This window comes from Curcuma longa, chromosome 11 (genome assembly GCF_044706935.1).
Source record: "Curcuma longa cultivar G26 ecotype Majalengka, Jawa Barat chromosome 11, ITB_CL_G26_1.1, whole genome shotgun sequence".
Classification (NCBI taxonomy): domain Eukaryota; kingdom Viridiplantae; phylum Streptophyta; class Magnoliopsida; order Zingiberales; family Zingiberaceae; genus Curcuma; species Curcuma longa.
In genome coordinates this window covers 27,618,645-27,637,203 of record NC_133871.1, presented here as the reverse complement: position 1 = coordinate 27,637,203, position 18,559 = coordinate 27,618,645, and the positions used below count along the sequence as shown (strand labels likewise).

Below are 18,559 nucleotides of genomic sequence, written 5' to 3'. Positions count from 1 at the left end.
AAAACACACTTTGACCATATAATTTCCCTGTTGGGGAGTGTCAAACTCTGAATGCGCATTATATTTCAGCATTTAAGCACATGTTTATTGACTTATGTAAGGGAAGACTTTGCTCCTTGGCAACAGCCGCCAGATCTCCACTGGTAGATTCTGGGGATCTTCCATTACTGCCAAGTTATCCTAGGCTCCTCCATTGCCATGAAGGTGATGATGGTGAGTTATTTCCTCCGGACCTGGAATTGGCAGCTCCGGTGAACCATAGGATCGGCTCCTTTGGACCGCGGAGCGAATGCTTTGGGGGAAGAGCGAGGCCGCTCGGAGGCCGCCCATGCTTTGCTTGATCTCCTAGAATGAATTCCGACGAGTTCAGATAAAAATCTCATTTTTACAAGCTTAGCAGATTCTTGAGGTGCTGCTACTCACCACTAACAAATGCTTGATGGGCCTCCGGGCCGCAGATTCTTCTGCCATCGGCTTCTCCTCCTTGTTCGCCGCCGCCTTCCCCTCTTTGATTTGCCGCTCGAACGAGCACTCGGTGAGTTATCTTGATGCCTGCCTCTGGCTACGATCGGCGAGGATGACTGCTTGCGAATCGAGCTCGACACCGGAGCCACGCCCTGTGAGTTCGAACCGGGTACGAGCCGTCGATGCCGTTCCCTGTCGCGGCGAAGCAGGTGTCGGCGTTCTAGCTCGGCCTCGCGGTGCCGGGGAGCTCGGACGGCTCGAAGCGCCGTTGGATAGGTGATTTGCTGCTGGAGCATGGCTGACGGATGCGGATCGGGTCATGGTTGGAGGCGAGGCTGCCGTTGTTCCGCGATGGATTGGGGTCGAAGGCCGGGAATTTGGTCGAGCAGCTGCTGTGCAAGGCATAGAGTTCTGCGGCTGTTTTGGTTTATCAGAAGTAGATGGCGGGGCGACTGGAGTCTTGGCGGGGGTAGATGGCCGTGATCTGGAAGCGGAGCGATAGCCGGGGTTTGAAGCTTTGGAGGTGACCGAGGCTGTGCTAGTGTTGAGGATTGCTGTCCTGGTGCTGTTTGACAAGCATGTGGAGGATGATAGAGCGCCGGATACAGCAGATCTTGATGTAGAGCTGCTTCTCGTTGGCTTAGCAGAACTCTCTCTCTGATTGTGACTGAGATAAACTGGAAAAGGTACTCTCAAACTACAACACTTGCTTTAAAAAAAAATGGAATTGCTCAAAATTAGGTGCTTGAAGAAATTTGGAAAAGCATGTAAACTTGAATTGCTCCTCATTATAGGCTAAATTTATGTAGCTGTTCTAGAATAGAGTTGATATAACTTTGAAGAGGATAACTCACTCTTGAAGCTTTTCCAGTAGAAACTGATCTAGCATTAGCTTTGCTACTTGTTGCTGCTTTGGTAGTTTGGGTGTTGCCAGCGTCTGAGAAGGGACATAGAGGGGTTTCAGGAGGAGTGAGAAGCCTGTCAGCATTTTAATTTAGATCAAACACTTATTAGATTAGATAATTGATTCAAATAGGAATTTTTGAAAGGAAAAAAATTCATTGGGCTTTCTGCATTTCAAACATACTTCAGAAGGTAAACCATGCATAAGAGAGAGACAGAGAGAGACAGAAATAAAATTTAATGTTGTGTTTGTCCTCCCACCATAACCAGACTTGAATTATTGCTGTAGCTTAGTGAATTTTGTGAAAATTTGTAGAATGATTAAAGAGAAGCTAAATTTAGAGGTTTGATCAATGATACGGCGGAAGCCTACAGCTGCCACGTGACCCGCGAGATCCGGAATGATGTGGGGTTATTAATCAAAATCAAAGAGGATTAGACAACTTTCGAAGGATAACAAGTTGGCAACTTCAACCTCGGGTTCCAACCTCAACCTTTGCTCGATCTCGGGTCCCGAGCTTGACTTTAAGCCTCGGGATCCAAACTCGACCTCTGCTCGGTCTCGGATCCCGACCTCAAGTCTCGAGTTCCGACCTTGGCCTTACGCCTTGGACGTCGACCTCGACCTCAACCTCTGCTCAGTCTTGAGTCCCGACCTCGACCTCAACCTCAACCTCAACCTCAACCTCAAGCCTTGGACATCGACTCCACACCTCTGTTCGGTCTCGGGTCCTAATCTCGACTTCAAACCTTGGGCGTTGACCTCGATCTCTGTTCAGTCTCGAGTGCCGATTTCATCTCAAGTTGGCAACTTCAACCTCGGGTTCCAACCATAACCTTTGCCCGATCTCGAGTCCCAAGCTCGACTTTAAGCCTCGGGATCCAAACTCAACCTTTGCTCGGTCTCGGATCCTGATCCTCAAGCCTCGAGTTCCGACCTTGGCCTCAAGCCTTGGACGTGGACTTGAGACCGAGCAGAGGTCGAGGTCGAGGTCAAACCTCGACCTCTGCTCAATCTCGAGTTCCGACCTTGACCTCAACCTCAAGCCTTGGACGTCAACCTCGACCTCTGCTCGGTCTCGGGTCCTAATCTCGACTTCAAACCTCAGGCGCTCACCTCGACATCTTTATTCGGTCTCGAGTGCCGATCTCATCTCAAGTTGGCAACTTCAACCTCGGGTTCCAACCTCAACCTTTGCTCGATCTTTGGTCCCGAGCTCGACTTTAAGCCTCGGGATCCAAACTCGACCTCTGCTCGGTCTTGGATCCCAACCTCAAGCCTCGAGTTCCGACCTTGGCCTCAAGCCTTGGACGTCGACCTCGACCTCAACCTCTGCTCAGTCTCGAGTCCCGACCTCGACCTTACCTCAACCTCAACCTCAAGCCTTAGATGCCGACCTCGACCTCTGCTCAGTCTCGGGTCCTAATCTCGACTTCAAACCTCGGGCGCTAACCTTGATCTCTATTCGATCTCGAGTGCCGATCTCATCTCAACCTCGGGTGTCTCTTCGTCCGCTTCTAGGTTGAGTCCATAAGGTCGGTTTGCCTGCAAAACCATGAAACCCTAAAACTATTTCTCTTGAAAAGCAAGAAAATTATCTCAGAAAATATGGACAACAAGAGTGTATATATCAAAATATACCATAAACAGTCACGCGTATCACAGAACAAACCTTAAACGAATGTTTATATTTCGGAGTACGGAGATATTGGTAACTCTATAAAATGTTGCCCATATCTATAGGCGCAGGTATGCACACACGGAACTCTAATTTCCCTAAGTCCTTAATTTCCTTTCTCTAGCAAAATCCTAATTTGAGCATTGGAATGACTTGTCGGGATCCATCCTCGACGTCGTTCTAACTCTCTTTTTAGAGTGCTTTTTAGGTATTTTCGTCATATCTAGTAACAACCTCTGAGGGGCATGCATATCAGCCCGTTCATTAACCAGTGACTTGATCATCCACGGTATTTGGTCGGAATAAATTGGCGCCGTCTATGAAAAATCTAAGCCAAGACAATGCGATGGTTAACACAGGAAGAACTAATTACAACCATGGCTCTGTTGGGGAGAAAAGCTACGGCAAAGTAATAGCCATCGATCGTACAACCATGTTAACAAGATCGCAATGTGATCTCTCTTATTAATGCTCAGTCAAACAATATCTCGGTCGGCGTGATGATTTAAATTCAATCGTCATATGCAAAAATCATATAAACTGCAAACCAGCATCACCATCCGATTTGTGACTGCGTCAGTAGAAACATTCTCGCACACTGTTACCATCACTGTGGCAAGGTATACTGGCGGCTCGAGGAAGATAACGCATGTCGGCTATTAATACAACCGTGAAACGTGCCAATGATAAGGTTGATACGTGATTTTGCATATCATAATCATTAAATACAATATCTTATCCTCTCAGGAACAAGGACTTGACTAGTTGTCCAGATAAGGTGTCGACACCATGGCTCATCGGGTTGTTAATCAAATTCAAGAAAGATTAGACAAATCTTAAATGATAGCAAGTTGGCAACCTTAGCGTCGGATCCCAACCTCGGCCTCAAGTCTCGCCTCTGCTCGGTCTTGGGTCTTGACCTCAAGCCTCAGACGCCAACCTCGACCTCTGCTCGGTCATGGGTCCTGACCTCGATCTTAAGCCTCGGGTCCTGACCTCGACCTCAAGCTTCAGGCGCCGACCTCGATCTCTGCTTGGTCTCGAGTGCCAATCTCATCTCAACCTTGGGTCTCTCTTCGTTTTCTTCTAGGTTGAGTCCATAACGCCGGTTCGCCCACAAGACCATGAAACTTTAAAACTATTTCTCTTGAAAAACAAGAAAAGTATCCAGGAAGACATGAACAGCGGAAGCGTGTATATCGGAACATATCATAAACGGTAGCGCATATCTCAGAACAAAGCATAAATGGATGTTTATGTTTCGGAGAACGAAGACATTGATAACTCTATAAAAGACGGCTCATATCCATGGGTATATGTATGCACACACGAAATTCTAATTTTCTCATGCCCTTAATCTCCTTCCTTTTGCAAAACCCTAACTTGAGCGTTGGAGTGGTTTGTCGGGATCCATCTACGGCGCCATTCTAACTTTCTTTTTAGAGTGCTTTTCAGATATTTTCATTATCTACAGCAGCAACCTCCAAGGAGTGTGCACATCAGCCTATTCATTGATCGATCTTGATCATCAACGGTATTTGGCCGGAACAATCAAGAATAAAGTAGATAATATGGTAAGAAGACAATCCTCCAATCTAAGGAATTTGATAAAATTGACCTTGGGAGAGTTTCTTGCTTTTTAATTGGAGTGTTGAATTAAGTTGGAAATAAAATATCTCACTCCTGATAGTCTGTGATAGAATGGTACATTAGTTACAACATACAAGGTTATACTCAGTACTGCAAATAAATGCAATGAAACACTACGTATTTGAATTCCTTGAAGGAAAAGAACACCTATTAGTCCTATTGCAACTTTGATGTAAACTCTTCACTTTTAAATAATGTTTCGCTACAATGAAGCCCAAACTTATTATTCTTAGAGTTTGTTATTATTAAATAAATTATGAGTTTTTAACTAAGACTGCCAGTTTTAGAGATGTCTATGTGAAGCTCTCCAATTATATTCACAAAAAATGAATACTCAAATGATGGTAGAAGACTAGAAGCACATCAGATGCAGATGCAGTTTCAGAAAATTTCGGAAGGAGGAATCCTTTTTTTTTTTTCTTTGGGGGGAAGTAAGAACACGTTAATGAGAACCAAAATAAAAATAAAATAAAAAGATACAGTATAGGATTGCTTACCAATCATAATCATGCTTTCCAACCTCAGCAGATAAAAGATCATCCATTCTGCTCTTTGTTGAGGATTGCATTTTATATCCTGTCCTTCTATAGTAATTGACACTGCAACAGTAACAAGTTCAACTTCATCGATAAAATGGTTGATAGTTATTCCATAAACAATGATTCCAAAAAATTAAACATCAGAACTTTACTAAAAACACAGTTGTCTAAAGATAAAACACATCAAGTGTAACAATATGAATTCTTCAAAGGAAGATGTATTGTTGAAACAAAAGTTTCAATGACCAATTATGTAGAATCCAATCTAAACCATAATTAATGAAGAATATCAAAGTGAATCTGTAACAAGAGGGCTCTAATACATACAATTTTTGTGGTCAGATCCAATATGTGAAATTGCTGGTTCGTTGTGGCATATCCTTAAGAAATTCAAACTGTCATTAGCTTTCCTTCAATCCTCCTCCGGTGCCTCCATGGATCTGTTGATTGCTTTGCTCTCCCATTGGAAGTTGTATCCTATGCATTCAATATACTAAATATGATTTGGAATTCCTTGGCTGCAACAATTCAATGTTTCGTTTCTGACACCTGATGTACTTGGACCACCAATAATGCAAGGAAGCTGTCTTCAGATCTGAGAGAGGAAGAAATGAGGAAAGGGATGTGTATTTAATGTAACAGAAGAAAAGTGTGACATTATGAGAGTGGACGTACTGTGATCTTTACAGGCAATTTCTGTACACTTATCTCAAAGTTTAAGATAATTTACATATAGCATAATCTGGCATTAAGGGTGAAAAGCAAAATATGATTTTTTTTTTCTTGGTATTTGATGTCAGCTCATGAATCTTTTCTCATGATTACCCTCCCATTATGCCGAAAATTTACATTATCAAAAATACATATGTAGAACTTGATGTAGGCTGTTTCACAAGTTCTGAACCAAAATCTTAGCAGAGATTCCCATGGAAAGTCCTTACCAATTGAATAAGCTAGCACCTTCTAAATGATCTAGTAATTAAGGAGCAATATGAGAACTAGCAAAGTTTAACATCAGCTATGGCCTAAAAACAATTCATCTTCACTGACATGCATGCTGTATGTCCTATGAATATAAATATTGTTATATTTATGTCATTATTTACATATAGTAGATTATTTACAAGGACATCCACTGAGTGTCTAATTGAAGTCCTGTGGGCTGGCTTCTGATGGTAATTTAGGACAAATTTTCTTGCAATATTGAAATGTTTAACAACTGTATCAATTGGGACAAGGGCTTTCTTCAATGAGGACTCTATTGTTTTTTTATGAATGATTTATTGCACAATCTGTTAACTTATGATATTAAGTGTCGTTACTTAATAGACTGCCACATGAAATGTTGGGTGGTAAAGAATACCAGGCAACCAATGAATTGAATGAGGACATTATTGCTCCAGATTTATGCCTACTTCATTTCTATTGTGATATCCAGTTCACTGGACAGATTCATGTGCTATGTCACCTACTGTTTAGTGTTCTTATCTTGTAAAATAATTTGGGCTTTGGATTGCACTAGAATTCCTACTTCACCAAGCTAGTCCAAACTGGACATGGAATTACTGGTCCTTTACATCAACAATTCATATGTACTCAAATAACACTCCCCCGGATAAGTTCCATCGATTGTTTGTTGCTAAGTCTCAATAATGAAATATTGGCAGTTTGATGCTCAGGATGATGCTGATTGCAACTGCACATGATCCAGTATTAACCCAGGTATGTACCAATCCTTTTTTTTTAATGCTGATCAAGGTTTAATTCCAGTGCTAAAATTTGTTTCTCAATCGTGTGGTAAATTCAGTGGCTACTGATCAGGCCACAAGGCCCCTCAATGAACTGGATGACAGTATATATTTTGGAACAAAGATACAGTGAGGATCATGATGAGCAAGTAAACTTTTGTTTGTTTTCTCTGCATAAACGTTACAGGAACAGACACAAATTGACAGGATGTGACACCTACCTTTTGGCAGTCACATGCACGAGGCAGAGATAGAGAGGGGGAGACTTTCCGTAAGAGATGGAGATCAAAGTAAGATTGTTCTTTCTTCCTGTGGTGATATATATTAAATTGGAACTAATTCAAGTACATTGTGTTTGATGTAGATGCCAAGAAGGGCCACTTGTAAATGTGGGTCAGAGGAAGCAGTCCATGTTGCAGAACCCACCAAAAGTGTCAAGTTTTATAGCACAAGAGGCAAAAGTGAAATAGAACAGGGCATGTGAGAGTAGCCCGTATTCAAAGACTAAATCTTGAAAGAAGTGTTTGGTGCATTTATTCCACATGGAAATAAGGACAGACAATTGCATGAAGCCCTTGCAAGAATCAAGATCTAACACCCAGTGGGTCCTGTGAGTGCAACCACTCACCAACACCAACTAGAAAATTAGTGCGATGCCTCAGTTCAAGTTATTCTGCCACCAAACATAATTGCTGCTGCAATGCGAGTATGGTCGTGTCTATCAACCTATTCAGTTTAAGACTGCAGTTATTTTTTAAGGCTGGATTGTGATCCCACCCAAATAGTTTCATTTCATACATTGTTGGAGAAGAATCCTTTTATGTAATTTTTTTTTTTTGCTAAAGTTGATATTTAGAAACAAACGCAAAAATATTGGTCAAAGTGATATGATGCAGATTGATACAGTGTATCTGGAACTTGTTCTCAGGAGTAAGTGCATGTGTTCAATTCAAAGTTTATCTTGTTGAGTCAAATAAGAGGAGCATTGTGTTTTGGAACTAGATTTTAGCTCTTCTGAATCTTGTACTGTTATTCCACGAGGAGTTTCTTCTTTTCTCTCGAATTACTACCATGAATGGAAAAGGTTGTGCTTGTGAGTGCATCGTTAATAGGAGAAAAACTCTTCTTCTTCTTCTTCTTCTTCCCTTTAAGCTAGCATTGGTTAATATAATCCCTACCGCCCAACGACATCATCATTGAGGAGGATTGATGGGGTCTCCTATTAATTAAGGTAAGAATTAGTCTTCATCATCCTCGTCAGTGTAAGTTCTGTTGAGTGTTGTCTAACTAGGGATTTCTACAATGAGTTATAGTCATGCACAGAAGTAATACCTTCATGCTAATAAAAGAGTCGTTTAATTTGTTGTTTTCTTCTACCAGACTCAATTACACAAATCATATTTCATGTTTAAATTTTCTAGTTTGTTGTTTGGACTTTCTTGTAGACATGAAAACGTCAACAAATGATACATGATACAAAGTCTAATACAACTCCAACCCAAACAACACAAACTCTAAGTCGACAAAAAAAATTTTTTTTTTTTTTAATCTCTATGTTTGCAACTTTTCGCCCGGCCATGTTTCCCATGCTTGAAGCAGCAAGAAACACACACAAGCAGCAAAACACACACAAACATACACAAAGATATGTACATGAAGAAACACGTAACACATGCCAATTCCATGCGTTATTTATTAATTTGATTGGTTGTTTGTGGCAATAATCCATTAATTTAATTTTGATTAACGTGTTTACACCACCAGCAAGTGCTCGACGGGCACATCAATTTGTGGTTTCAGAATTAACTACCACATGAATGTGATCCCCATGTTCGTTCTTGCTCCAAAAGTTGACCAGCTGGCCGTGCTACGACGACCAATTTAATGTCAAAATTTGCTGCGTCCAAGTCAACTAGGAGAAAGAAACCTTATGATGATGATTTAAACTACAAGTTAAAGTTAAAGTTTAGTCATCGTCGTCACCGTCACCATTCTCAAAGTTCATGATTCAGGGTAGTTTGATTTGGTCGGCCGTATAAACCCTATCATATCACAATTCGTAGCTTAGTGGTGGAGGTTTCAAACTTTTCATGCATTAGAAGCCATATTTTATAGACTAGTCCTTTGCTCTTTTGATGCTTCCTTCTTTGGAGGGTCTTTAATTTGTTTCATTGTTGTGGTTTGTAGTAGTGATCTAATATCAATTTAGAGCCATAGATCAACACTCTTCTTCTTTGTCTTTTCTTTATCTAGTGAACCATATATATAAAGTTGGTAATTGACTTTTATTTCTTTTCTCTTCCTAATTTTCTGTTTCCTTGACTTACATATAAAGTAAACCTAAACATTTCCCTATAACAATGCATAAATAATTTTTAAAAAAATCTAATGATCGATCATTTATATAACCCGAAGTCGGCAATCATGCCGTCGCTGTTGAAGCATGATCCTCAAGCAACGTATAACTACAATGTAATAGTCAAGTCAACTTTCAAGTGTCAGATTTTATAATTAAGTAAATGCATTCATATTAAGGCAATAACGTGGAGTACGGGGAGAGTTTAATCTTGACCACTGTCTGTAGCTTTTTAATAATATCGCTCAATAAACATCAAACATATTTTATTTTAGCTCTCTAAAATGGAGAATTATATTCTAACTTGATTGTTGCATTTGGTCTTGGGATTTTCTTCTGCTGATTTCTGACATTCTTGCTCAAGGTTTGAACTTTTCCATTTAAAATTTAATAATTAAGAGAAATCTTAATATAGACCAGAACTGGTTCTTCTTAGATAATTGTGTCGTCATCAGTTTGATAAGATTTCTTTTTCCCCATTTTGTGTTTATCCTTTCTTTCCTGTTCATGTCAGAGCAGCTATGAAAACAATTCCATGCAAAATTAATATTGCGTTTGTAAGTTTCCTAGGAAGTTGCCTTAATTTAGCAAATCTAATTTCAGTTATGGAAAAACTAAAAGATCCAGATTTAATATTTGAAGGATGATATCATTTTGTGATGAAAAGTCTACTGCTGAACCAAATATGAAACTGTGAAGCACCACAGAAACTTCTTTCTTTCTTCTTCCGTTTATGAACTCCTAAGAATTTAAGCAATTGCGAAGGTCTCATGATTATTATCTATCTTTTCCAAGAAATTTCTTTCTTTCTTCTTCCGTTTATGAACTTCAAAGACTGTAAACAATTGCGAGCGAGGGCTCATGATTATCTATCTTTTCATTCAAATTATATTCCAATTAATCGTTCCATTCTCCTAACATTCAAAGTCAACTCCATATTCCTCCTCCACCGTGGAAAGAGTCAATCGCCGTCCAGCTTCGAGCTCTGTATATATTTACGGATATGGATATTGCTTAACGAATCAAGAAGCTCCATATATAGGCCATGGCGTCGTCGCCGGATGCCTGCTACTGCCTCAGCGGGCGGATGGCGGTGGAGGCCAACAATTCCCGCGGGTGGCGCACCGTCCCGCCGCAATGCGTCGGCCACGTGGAGCGCTACATGCTGGGCGGCCAGTACGGCAGCGACGTCACCGAGGTCGCCGATCAGATCGCGATCTACCTCGGCGGCAGCGCCGCCGCGGCCTCCGACGGCATGGATGCATGGATTCTCGACGTCGACGACACCTGCCTCTCCAACCTCCCCTACTACAGGGAGAAGCACTTCGGGTAATCAATCAATATTCCGTCCATGCGATTTTCATGTGCAAAGAAACTGAATGAGGATTCATTTGTGATGATCAATCTCGTTAGGGGAGAGCCGTACGACTCGAGGGCATTCGTGAGCTGGGTACTGAGAGAGGCTTGCCCTGCAATCCCTCAAGTGCTCGGGGTTTACAGGAAGCTGATGGAGAGAGGGTTTCAGGTTTTTCTGCTCACCGGAAGAAGCGAGGACGTTTTGGGAGCTTCCACGGTTGAAAATCTGGCAGCTCAGGGATTTGACGGGCATCACAGGCTTATCATGAGGTGAAGGAAAGATTTTCTCTTTTTTTTTATTATAATAATAATAATAATAATAATAATAAATATATTTTAAAATAACAGTATCCTCAAATTGATTAATTATTCCATGGTAACAATGAAGTTTAGGGTAAACATACATAATTAAATAGACTGCATTCATACCCAGTTGACTAGTCTTTGACTAACAACAGTCAAAAGTGCTCAATTGACATCAAATTGTTTTTCACTGTAAATCTTTGTTTTTGTTTTTGTTTTTTTAAATTAAACAAGAAAAGAAAGCAGTATTATTATGGCAATAGGCAGTTATATATATGTGTTTACAAATTAACACCTGAAAAACTTTGCAGAAGTGGTGCTTACAAAGGATATGGTGCAGTAGACTACAAATCTAGTATTAGAAGGCAATTAGTGGCAGAGGGATACAGGATCAGAGGCAATGTTGGAGATCAATGGAGTGATTTGTTAGGAGAATGCGTTGGGGATCGCACATTTAAAATTCCAAATCCCATGTATTTTATACCATGAGACAACTTAATTGTCTTCCTCCTTTTAATTTAGCTCTAGCTGATTGAACTCTCAATGCTGTGTTTCATATATTTATCTAATGATCGATCAGTAAGTATGTTATGAATGAAGTCTAAGGAAACATTCGACAGAAAGCCATAAAAAGGACAATCCAACAAATTAACAAATGAATCAAGTATCATCAAGAACTTGCAGAACGATTATGAAGGTTGCTGCCAGATATCAGCATCTGTGGTCAGATTGAGATGCATGCATTGAGTATCAAGGATCCTTGCTATCGGCAACACCTACTGCAGACAGAGATCCAAGAACTGAATTTGGACACTCGAACACTAGTGACATAGCAGAAGTAGGCACTAACCTTTTGGTAAAATGACAATGGCAGCAACTAGCAATGGTGGATGAATGAGGGAAGGGCTACTAGTCAACATAGAAAAGACATACTCTTAAATAAAAAGTGGAATCTGTTACTCCAACGGTTCTACACGGTCGGCACTATGACTATCTGTGAGAGGTAAATTGAGAAGTTACAGTTGGTCACTATAGAGAAGGGCATTGTCTTGGCTTCGTCGAGATTCGACCCTTGCTCACTTCAGCAAGTCTGTCCCGTAATAACTAACTTAACTATGCCCCGAGACAAAGAAGAAACATGAGAGAGAGAAGAATACTGAAAAATAGGCTGATAGATTTAAGCTCTTTAATGTGCATCTTATGAATCACCTCTTAATTAGTCACATTGTTATCAAGTTCAACAAGAAGAAAAAATCCGCAACATTCTCATGGCGTAGTCAGGGTCTTTAACTACCCTGGACTTCAATTGTTGGGTTGCATTGGACTCTAAGCTACACTGGACTAGATTGACCTCATATGCCTTAACTTTAATTGCTGGGCTGCATTGTAAAATAATATATTGACTTTAATTGCTAAGCTGAGTCCAGTGCAGCCCAGTTTCGCCATTGAACATATTGTGAAATTGACAATCCTGGGGGTGGTAGTGCTTATTTTGATCTTAAACAATGCATAGAATTTTATAATTGTTTTCAATTTAAAATGACTCTCACTTTCTCATTCATCTCCTGTATATATCAAAAAAAATGTCTTGTAATTTTCATCTGTGTTTATGATTGCAACTAAACTGTCAGGCAGGGCCGGACCTGTGGAGGCCCAAATACCTCCGCCTCGAGCCCAATCATCTAGGGGCTTCAAAAACAAATATTATAAATTAATTATAAGTTTTAAAAAATAATTTTTTAATCTTAAACAATTTAATTATCCAAGCCTATAAAAAGTCCAAATTTTTTTTAAGTCTCTTTTTAATCACAAGCTGTAATAAAATAAGTTAAAAAAATTTACAAGGCACGCACATCGTGATGGTGATTGGTTATGCGATGATACAATGTGTATGTCTCCTTCATTTGATTGAGAGTCAAGTACTATTAGGTCTAGAAATTTTTTAATTTGCTCCACTTAGTTGATGATATGCCATGTACATTTTATTTTTGATATCTTTTTATTCTTTAATTAATTGTTAGTTTTTCTCCACTTCGATATGAATTCATAAATTGTGTGACTTGAGAATGTGAAAGATTAAAGGAAAATTCTATAAAGTTGGGTACTCATATTTTTAAAAAATATCATAGAAAAAAATAATCATAAATTTTAATTATATTTTATCAGTAAGATGTATTCTAATTTCTTTAATTATTCTCTCTTGTGCAAGTATGTATCATTCATTTAAATATTTATGTATTTATATTTTTCATATTTTTAAAAAACAATAATTATACTAGATATAATTAATACAAATGACTTTTAAATATTTGTTTGTGTAGTTGTCAAAAGAGAAAAAAATAATATTAATTCAAAGCAAAGGTAGATTTTACTATTCGAGAGAGCTCTTTTTTATTAAAAAAAATTATCTTAGACTTAAAAAATATCCAATATGGTCTTGACTGTCCCATAAGGATGAGTCCATCTAATTATTTTTAGCAAACCCTACTTAGGAAGGATTAACTTTTTCCATATATTAGACAAAAAAAATCAATATTTTTTAAACAAATTTTACTATCAAATCTTCACAATAAAAAAGAATCTATTTTCTTAAAAAATAGTTTTCATAAATAAAATAGTTTTCATAAATAAAATGAAAAATGTGGCTCAATTTTATATAAAGCTTTATATAGTGAAACAATTATTGAAAAGTTGCTCAAAGTGAGAAAATGGATGGAGCTCCGATATGGAACAAACAACAGATGAGTGGAGAGGCACATGAGTGCACATGCAAGCGGAGAACAGGGAAGTAATGGCATCTGCGGCAGTGTTCTGCTCCTGCTCCTGCACTTCTCGGAAAGAGCACAGAGTTCAAAAAAGCTGATGAACTTGTTTCTTTATTCATTTTCTGATCATTTCTGCTTCAAGATATTGTTGACTGCGAACGTGGGGTCTGACACAGTATGAAGATTACACCAAGATCACCATTATTCTATGTATCCATGGCTTATAGGGAAGCCAAAACAATATGTAGTACATAAAAAGAGACGCAGATTATGTCGACATGCAGATTTGGCACATCAAGTATCTTATTTCTTGCTGAAAACACTCCGTCTGTTTCAACTCCACCCTAATGCATATTTATATTTAAACAAATCTCATCACAATCGCATCATGAGAAGTTAATGTGACTGTAGCAAGTTGTCTGCAGAATGAATGAGAGCAGCAATACAACATAAAACCCACTGTACACATGAGAAGAAAGAAGATTTATAAATATCTGAACGTTTTCTACATCTATATATGTTCGTCACAATTAGAGATGACAGAGAGCAAAGAAAAAGGAAGTGATGACGAGCCTGCTGCTTTTTTCTTGCTCAGCTATCCAGAAATATCTCTGATGTCTGTCCTGTCCTTTTTCTCTTCTGTTTGGTGTTTGTGAGATTGCGATGAGCAGCTATAGCGCAATTAGTAGACTATTAAGGTGTAAGTAGTATTCTAATCGAGTAGTAGCTAGTAATAGATATGTGGTATGGCTGATTGTTTGCTTGATTAATTACTAATAACTGAACTGGCTTCTTTCAGAGCTCTGTAGCTGTTTAGAGGCAGGCAGTGAAAGAACACTCGTAGAAGCTTACATTCAAAAACCTAACACTGACTTCTTTTCCCTGCCAAAATTAATCCATAATGCTGAGATTATTTGAGTGAATGATGGGAAATGGTGCAGTGCTTACCACGATCTGAATTCTGAAGAGAGTTTGCTTAACTCTACATCCCCATGGCTCCATGATTGGTGAACCTAGCAATTTCATAGCGGATTCAAACTTTTAGTATCTATCGCAAGTATTCGAAGTGTATAGGACTGTGTATACCTTGGCATGGCCAATACACAAGATTTGTAGGAGGGCATCTCAAAGGTTGATGAGGGTGGCACGGCAAGCGGGAAGTCTTTGCCGCTGTTATCGGTTTGAGTTGCTGCAGCATGTGAGAAAGCATCGACCTCCAGTGCGATTGACGACTTGGTGGGCGAAGCAAAGGGACTATCGGGCAAGTTGTGCTCGGCAGCACTGCGTCCATGTTTTGCAGACAAACAAACAAATGGGATCAAAATTCATTCTTGATGAACACAGTTGAAAATACTGATGGCTGTTATGTATACCTTTCATGGGAATCACTATCTTGATTGGGATTAGCCTCATCGACAGATTCCTTCTTGTTGCTAGAGTTGATCGCCTTTGAGAAGCCATTAGAAGTGTTCGTGTTCTGCTCTGCACCTAAAATGCAAGAGGTAATAGTACTTCATCATCTGAAGAAGTAACAAAAGTAATGTGTGATAGTTCACTTGCAAAGCTCACCTGCAATCGGAGAGTGTTCTTGGCTACTGCTGCTGCTACCTTTGCTACTCGAATCAGTTGTAGGTATAGTTATAAATGGAGCTGATATGGTAGGAGGGTTGATGGAGGCTGGAGCGGCCGAGGAGAAGAGACTACGATTCTTGAGGTCAAGGAGCTGGAGATTCATCAGTCTTCTTGCTTGCAGCTCAATGGCCCGCTGCAGCTCCAAAGCTTGCTGTTGCTCCTCGAGCTTCCTTCGCAGCAGCTCCTGGCTGCTATTGTTGTACAACATCCTCGCTCCTGCCATTGCATCGAGACCAAGCGTCAACTAATCGCAACAAGGAACAAAGCAGAACCAACAGTCTGAAGCCTAACCCAGCGGTTGAAGGTCATAAGGATCTCCTCTAGATTCCAGACCAGTGGGAGTCGTGCAGCCAGAAAATTCCCCCCTTTCATTCTGTTGCTGCTTCCTGGACGAAGTATTAGATCATCAGAACGCAACATTCTGGAAACACGGAAACAATGTGTAGTTAGGGAGAGGGAGGAAGAGTGCCTGCACTTGTCAAGGACTTTGCCTTTCTCCTTGTAAGGCTTGACAAGAACTCGAGCATCGCAGACAAAATGAGGATTTCCTTTTGCCAAGATAACCTTCACTGTTTCGGGGTAGATGAAGGTTACAAAACCAAACATTCTCTTTTGCTGATATGGGATCCTCACATCCTGTACTGGCCCGTAGATGCTTTGGAATTTCAACAACATAAATTGCAACAGATTAGGGTCATAGAAATCCTGGCACTCGGCAACAAATCAATCTGCATTTATAGATTTGATAAGGAGAAACCTGAAGTAGTTGGAGACATCTTCTTCAGTAAAAGTGCTGTCTGCGGGGAACGTTAAATAGATCTGCCTCGAGCCTGGATTGGTCATCCCTGCAATATCGCTTCTTTCCATCCTTGATCGGAGCAGAGCTGCGGCGGCCGCCGCCCTGTTGAAAGCCACGATGTATATGTATCATTTCTTTTTCAAATTGCACAAAACTGGCGGAAAGTTGCTACCTTTGGTTGTCATTTTGCTGCTGGAGCAAGAAGTCGAGAGATTTGCTCGTCGACGACGGTGAAGATGGCAGCGAACCCAACGGCGAGTACGGGAAGGCGGACGCTGTGAGCTGCGATGCGCGGCCAATCCTCTGGCTCATTGACCGCAGCAAAAGCACCTGGCGCTGATGCTCCGCTGCGGCGATGGTCTCATCGCCGTGGAGGAATCGGCACTCGGGGCCGTCTTTGCAGTAACCTTTCGCAAAGTAGAGGCAGGGCTTCCAACCGAACCCCCCGGCCCCGGCATCAGAACGGAGAAGGAGGTCGGCGGCGGACCAGCTACGACGATGGTGGTTCCCGTTGGTCCCCCATCCGAACCTGTAAGGAAACAGCGAACTGTCGCTCCCGCTGCTAGGGCTACGGCCTAACACGTCGGGGTAGAAGAGATCGTCTCCGACGCCGCTAGGGCTGCGGCATAAAACATCGGGATAAAAGAGATCGCCTCCATCGCCAGTAGATTTGGGGCCAATAGGGAGGGGATGTTCGGGATTAGGACAGGCGGCAGCGTCGCTGAGGAAGGAGAGCTGATCCTGAAGCTGGAACTCTTCCACGAGCGGCTTACCGGCGCCGTTGGGACTGAGGATCTCTTCGGTTCCCTGCAGCTCATCCAGGCCTCTACCTGAGCCTAAGAATCCGGACGGCGAAGCGAACGAGGTTGGCGAAGAGACGCCGCCGAGGGAGGAGAAGCGGGAGGAGGAGTTCTGGCGCGCGAGGAGGCTAAAAGGGGACGGCGTTGGAGGAGCAGAGGCTGCGAGCGGCGAGCCAGGGAGGCCGAGGTCATTGCGGGCCTTGAGGACGACGGACTGAAGGAGGACATCGGGACCGAAGGCGAGGCGGATCATCTCCTTGTCACCTTGCTCCTGGATCAAGATGTAGCCCATGATCTTGGCCGCGTTCTCCGAATCCAAGCTCTGTATCCTCGCCAACACCACCCGCGTCGCCTCGTACACGTCCATCGAACCGCCCGCTCACCTTCAAAACCTCTCGCTCGTCTCAGAGCAGCAAAGGAAGCAGTAAAAGCGCAGGCTTTACGAAAAACACAGAGAGAAAGAGAAAGAGAGAGAGAGAGAGGAAAAGCTCACCAGAACTTCAACAAGTTCAAGGACGAGGAACTCAGTTGACCACTAACGGAGCAAAACTCTCCGGCAGGGACGCAACCGTCGCCTGCTGCTCCTCCCGGCGCAGGCAAGTCTTAGCGTTGATTCCCCTGCTGCAGTGACACCTCTGTCCTCTGCTTTTAACTTCAAAATTTCAATTTTTTTTTACTCCTGGGGAAAAGAGCATATAAATTGATACAGCGCTGGATCTGGATCTGCTCAAATAGAGCAGCAGCACGTTCCTTCCTCTCAAGCCTCTACCACCTGAACCCTCTCAATCTCGCCTTTATTTTTCCCACACACACACCAAAAAAAAGAAACAGAGAGAGATTAAATCTCAGTGCTGCTAAATTCCCTGTTCCCCAAGCCCATCATTTTGGCTTCTGGCCTCCACCATCGCTCACTTTATTGCCGCTTTTATGGTGCTCAACACAAATCCATCATCATCTTAATTATTACCACTGCATGAGACGCAATCTGACTGCCTCAGCCGGGCATAAACACAACGCAGCAGCTAAAATCTTTGCTGTTGTGAGTCAACATTGCCTTGATTTGTACATCATGCATGCCCCTCATCTTCTCATGCGACCCAAGCCCATGCAGAGGCCAGCCAGCGCTGCTGTTTGTGTTGTTCTTTGTATAACGTCGGACAACTTTTCTGTGCAAAAAGATGCAAAGCGCCGTGCGACTTTGTGGTGGTGAGGTTTGTTTGGGCGTGCAGCAGCAGCAGCTTTTTTTTCTCTTTTTTTTAACTGGGGCTTTAGAGGGGAAGCGTGAAGGGCGCTTTGGTCTGAGTTACTACCAGCCATGCACAGTGCTGTACATGTGGGCGATACGTGCTACTGCTGCTGTTGCTGCTGCGGTTTTGTTTGGAGCTTTGCTTATCGCTTTACTTCGTCGATTTTGTGCTTTGCTAGCTGCATATGATGACGAGCGCCCTGCGAAGGCTTCACATGGCGAGTTCTGTGAGTGGTGGCCTGTGACGACCACCACATCGTGTCGTTGTCTAATTATTAAGCAGAAACGAAAACTTTTTTCTTTTATCAAATCATTAAA

The 18,559-nt window shown here is 41.6% G+C and overlaps 2 protein-coding genes, 1 long non-coding RNA gene and 1 pseudogene across 5 annotated transcripts; 2 read left to right on the top strand and 2 right to left on the bottom strand.

Moving 5' to 3' along the window:
- Positions 1-33: 33 nt before the first annotated feature.
- Positions 34-6,069, bottom strand: LOC141837496 (uncharacterized; annotated as a pseudogene).
- A 699-nt stretch (positions 6,070-6,768) lies between these two features.
- LOC141837767 (uncharacterized) lies at positions 6,769-7,757 on the top strand. Its single transcript, XR_012602569.1, has 3 exons — positions 6,769-6,958; positions 7,172-7,274; positions 7,349-7,757. It is a non-coding gene; the product is annotated as an uncharacterized LOC141837767 (long non-coding RNA).
- Positions 7,758-10,380: 2,623 nt separating this feature from the next.
- Positions 10,381-11,523, top strand: LOC141840862 (acid phosphatase 1-like). The gene is made up of 3 exons (XM_074728945.1): positions 10,381-10,669; positions 10,754-10,966; positions 11,311-11,523. The coding sequence occupies exons 1-3, from the start codon at positions 10,386-10,388 to the stop codon at positions 11,486-11,488; spliced, it is 675 nt and encodes a 224-aa protein (XP_074585046.1). The 5' UTR covers positions 10,381-10,385; the 3' UTR covers positions 11,489-11,523.
- Positions 11,524-14,232: 2,709 nt separating this feature from the next.
- LOC141838796 (zinc finger CCCH domain-containing protein 53-like) lies at positions 14,233-17,596 on the bottom strand. 3 transcript variants are annotated; one of them, XM_074726375.1, is made up of 10 exons: positions 17,489-17,596; positions 16,368-17,378; positions 16,154-16,297; positions 15,866-16,051; positions 15,688-15,782; positions 15,334-15,612; positions 15,138-15,252; positions 14,851-15,045; positions 14,713-14,777; positions 14,233-14,646 (listed from the first exon to the last, which is right to left on the bottom strand). In XM_074726375.1, the coding sequence occupies exons 2-9, from the start codon at positions 17,360-17,362 to the stop codon at positions 14,747-14,749; spliced, it is 2,040 nt and encodes a 679-aa protein (XP_074582476.1). In that variant the 5' UTR covers positions 17,363-17,378; positions 17,489-17,596; the 3' UTR covers positions 14,233-14,646; positions 14,713-14,746. The 3 variants fall into 3 exon arrangements, with proteins under 3 accessions (XP_074582476.1, XP_074582478.1, XP_074582475.1); XM_074726377.1 differs by having other exon boundaries at positions 14,233-14,636; XM_074726374.1 differs by having other exon boundaries at positions 14,233-14,777.
- Positions 17,597-18,559: the final 963 nt, after the last annotated feature.

Coding starts and splice junctions, on each gene's coding strand:
- LOC141840862 (XM_074728945.1), top strand. CDS start 10,386: ATGGCGTCGTCGCCGGATGCCTGCTACTGCCTCAGCGGGCGGATGGCG. Junction 10,670..10,753: donor TACAGGGAGAAGCACTTCGG/GTAATCAATCAA, acceptor CAATCTCGTTAG/GGGAGAGCCGTACGACTCGA. Junction 10,967..11,310: donor CATCACAGGCTTATCATGAG/GTGAAGGAAAGA, acceptor AAAACTTTGCAG/AAGTGGTGCTTACAAAGGAT.
- LOC141838796 (XM_074726374.1), bottom strand. CDS start 17,362: ATGGACGTGTACGAGGCGACGCGGGTGGTGTTGGCGAGGATACAGAGC. Junction 16,298..16,367: donor CAGCAAAATGACAACCAAAG/GTAGCAACTTTC, acceptor GGCTTTCAACAG/GGCGGCGGCCGCCGCAGCTC. Junction 16,052..16,153: donor GATGTCTCCAACTACTTCAG/GTTTCTCCTTAT, acceptor GAAATTCCAAAG/CATCTACGGGCCAGTACAGG.